The sequence below is a fragment of the Amblyraja radiata genome, chromosome 7 (genome assembly GCF_010909765.2).
Source record: "Amblyraja radiata isolate CabotCenter1 chromosome 7, sAmbRad1.1.pri, whole genome shotgun sequence".
Classification (NCBI taxonomy): Eukaryota; Metazoa; Chordata; class Chondrichthyes; order Rajiformes; family Rajidae; genus Amblyraja; species Amblyraja radiata.
In genome coordinates, this window is record NC_045962.1 from 29,543,970 (window position 1) to 29,548,039 (window position 4,070).

Genomic DNA, 4,070 nt, shown 5'->3' on the forward strand with positions numbered 1-4,070 from the left:
TCAAAAGTCTTTGAGAGGACACCGATTGTTGCTACAGGAAAGGATGATAAAGATCTCTGTGTGTTATCGTTTAGGAGGATTTCGTTTGCAATGTGCACACAATTGAAGTTAACGACTGCTGTCAGGATCATGTTACCTGAACGAGGACCTCAACCGTGTTTTTTTTTCCTTTTTAAGTTAACCCAATAAGTAGTCTTTCTAAACGCTAGTTACCATCAAATTTAGCTTTGATATTCAGATATCGGTATGTATCCCACGTCTGACGCTACGACTTGTAACAGCAATACCGTATTGAGTATCACTTTTCAGATAAACCCACAAACTATTTACTTGCAGCCAAACATGATGTATGACATGCTCCCTCTGTTTTAAACATACCTTGGTTTCAGGTTCACTAGTCCTGTATGTCTAAAACTAAAACATAGAGCTGAAATGCCCAATTAAATGGGCAAAATTATTTCCACTTATCAAAGTGGCTGATTATAATCACCATACTTAACATATTTAAAATATGTATGAGTTGCCATTCTCGCTTTGTCCTAAGCTGTTAGGATAATTGTGTTTACTTGAAAACCTCTACAGAAGAATACAATTGCTTTCGTAAAGAGATGAACTAGTGACCGAATCCGCTGGAAGTGTTGGGACGGAAGGTTTGAAAAACTGCTTAAGGCGGAGATCAGGCGGAGAAGAGAGAAATTGTTTCCACTTTCCTTGAACCGAGGTGCCCCGCCTCCGCAGCCTCTCACATTGCCACCACTTTAAGGAATGTAACAGAGCTATCATCAGCCTTCATTCAGTGCCCGCCTCTGATCTCTGCACACTGGTCTCAAACTTAACGGGTACAGAAAGGGATCGTTCTAAAGGGGCTGACAGTTATACAGTTACCACTTCTTAACTGTTTTGATTAATCAGCTTCAGCAGGTATTGAAACATTTATAAACTAGTAAAAGACACCACCATAGTTTAAAGTTAGCACGGAATATTCGCGCATAAATCATCCATCTAATTGATCTTAAGGAAGTTGCTTTGATTTGTATCTGTACCATATACTGTGCATAGCGGGAGCTGCATAAACCTCAACGTCAAGGTGTTCGTTGCAAACTTGGTTGAAGAAATTAATAAATGTTGGACTATTCCCAACGCAGGACAATGATACCTAGACAACATTGGCGGGGATGGTGGGGGCGGGGTTGCATTTTTTCTACGTTCTCCTAACTCGCCTATAAAAGTAATAGTCTACTGAAATGTAACTGTCTCTGGAGTGGAGGCTATTTTCGCAAGTTTAATACAATGCCTGCAAAGAATTTCATTAAACTTTTTTTTCCGAAGTCAGCAACTCTTTCTCTCCTTTAAACTGCGAGGAGTGGTTTATGCCGTTCTTGATGCCGTGATTTATCTCCAATCGCTTTTTTTGGCGGAAAGTCATCAACACAGTAATGTTGAAGCAGATTTCCGAGAGATAACAAAGACACATTGTCACTTACGGCTGTGCAACAAATCCTTAATTACAAAAAAAGAGATCATATGACTTAAACATCCAATGGAACGGTCTCCTGGCGGCAGCAATGCTTTGATCACGTAAATCCAATTATTTGTGTATATACATTTCCCACATAGTGATTACTTCATTAATTGTCCCGCCTTTATCTCCTCCTTTACCATCCCCCCTAATAATCAGTTCTTTTATACATACCAACAAACACGCCATAGGAGTTTTGTGTATTCAAAGGATTTGGTTTCCCTTCTGAAAGACCCGCTATTCTTTGATGATTGGGCAGCGGCAAACTTCAAAGCCATAAATCTTCCTCCTGACTGGCTGGCGGTCTACCAAAGTCTTATCAAATTCTAAGAAGTGATCCCTCGACCACAGATATTCCAAGGATATCTCAGAATAGCAGGAGGAGGAAAGAAAGCACTCCATGCGGCTGATTTCCCTTTAGTGCTGGTTGAAGCATCGAATCGCGCTTCCTTTCAACGGGGAATGGCTGCGGTAGCTGTTTTACGCAGTGATTCCCTGCAAGCATTTCTCCAGGTCAGTATTTTTTTTACCAAAAACATTTAACTAGTGGTATAATGATAGTTTAGCTTGTTCGTCTTTTGAATCTGATATGAGATAGTTATCGAACTTACATCAAAATGCTTTGAAGAAAGTTTGGACAATTTTACTGCAACCTTCACTTCAATTAGATTACTTTTTTTTCTCTCTCTCGTTTCCCTGTTAAGGACCGGACCCCAAATTCTTCCCCCGAATCGGCCAAGCAGTCCCCGCTGGCTCTCCTGGCCGCAACATGTAACCGGATCGGACACGCTGGCTCAGCGCACACTGATTTCTTCCAGATCCCATACGACCCGTGCCTGGGTTCTCCGTCTCGCATCTTCCACCCCTGGAGTAACGAACTCCCTTCCAACCACGGCGGGATGCCATCCCACTCCAGCCTGGCACTCACCCCTCCGAAAGTTCACCAGCTACCGCCTCATCTCCAGGCGCCCTATGGGTCGCACGAACTTCCTCTCACTCCACCCGCGGAGCCGTCTTACCCGTTCGAGCTATCTCGCGTCAAGATGCTGCCATCGTCCATGCAGACCTTGGCTTCCAGCTGCCAACCCACCTATGTGCCCGCCGTCACCTATGGCACATCGAATCCTATCAGCTCAGCTATGTCAGGGTTCGTCCCGACTGGATCCACCTTACTTTCACACCAGCACCGGCACATGTCTCCAAACCAAGTGGAGGACATCCCATGGTGGAGCATTCAGCAGAACAGTAGCGTCAGTCACTCCTCGTCCATCCCTCCTCATCGCTTCCCTCTGCAACGTTCCTTGGTTTTGGGCCATTCAGACTTCGCCCAGTATCAGACTCAGATCGCTGCCCTCCTTCACACCAAGTCTCCCCTGGCGACTGCCCGGAGGTGCAGGCGGTGCCGCTGCCCAAACTGCCAGTCGTCGAGTAACAACGACGAACCAGGCAAGAAGAAGCAGCACATCTGCCACATCCCGGGATGCGGGAAGGTTTACGGCAAGACGTCTCACCTGAAGGCTCACCTGCGGTGGCACACTGGCGAGAGGCCCTTCGTCTGCAACTGGTTGTTCTGTGGCAAAAGTTTCACTCGGTCGGACGAGCTGCAGAGACACCTGAGGACTCACACTGGGGAGAAACGCTTTGCATGCCCGGAATGTGGCAAAAGGTTTATGCGAAGCGACCATCTGGCCAAGCACGTTAAAACACATCAAAACAAAAAAACTAAACTGGGAGTCGAAAATGTGAAACGGGAAGACGGAAGTATGTGAGGGCGCAAGTGAACAGAGGGGGGGAAAACTGAAACAAAATGAGGGCTATTGATGCAACTAATTGAATTGGTGGTGCAATATCCTTGGAAAATGAGAGGACTATTTAAAATGTATAGACGAATTTATCGTAAATACTTTCTGACAAACATGCTTCAATTAATTTCACAGTTGCCATCTATGCTTCAATATGAAGTTGTATTTATTTATAGAGATGTTAAATAATACAAGCGGTTTAATTTTGGGATAGAAACCGAGTCCTTGGTGAAAGATCAGATCCGCTGTGCTTAGAGTACTTAATAGCTTTGATCGAATGAACATGTTTTGTCTTTATTCTAGCTCAATGGGAAGTTTCAGCATGCTTTTTAAACTTCACACTGCTGTATACTGGACCGGCCTTCTACTGTGTGAAAAATAAAAGTCCGTTTGGCTTAAATTAAACTGCTCCTCACCGAGTCGGACTGACTTGATCTCTTGTGTTTGCTCTTTAAAAAACTGTTTCATGTCTTCATTAATTACTCAAACTACGCTAAACGTTTTAAAACCGCGAAAACCGAAAAATAAACTCAAATTACAATTCAATTCTCTTTGCTTGCATTTTACTAACATCTATCCGTCGTTAGTTCACATTTACCATGTTGCTTTATGTGTAGCAGTAGCTCCGGAAACTTTTGTTGTGCATCTTGCAAATTATGATTGTAATCACAATTTGCAAGATGGTGTTTTATGGCTATTTTCGAATTCTTATTGTGAATTTTATTAGTTTGAGGAAACATTCGCTTAGA

General features: G+C 43.5%; 1 protein-coding gene across 1 annotated transcript; it reads left to right on the forward strand.

Annotated features, from left to right (window-relative positions):
* The first annotated feature begins 1,845 nt into the window (after positions 1-1,845).
* On the forward strand, positions 1,846-3,867 carry sp5 (Sp5 transcription factor). Its single transcript, XM_033024001.1, has 2 exons — positions 1,846-2,032; positions 2,224-3,867. The coding sequence occupies exons 1-2, from the start codon at positions 1,982-1,984 to the stop codon at positions 3,286-3,288; spliced, it is 1,116 nt and encodes a 371-aa protein (XP_032879892.1). The 5' UTR covers positions 1,846-1,981; the 3' UTR covers positions 3,289-3,867.
* The last annotated feature ends 203 nt before the right edge of the window (positions 3,868-4,070 follow it).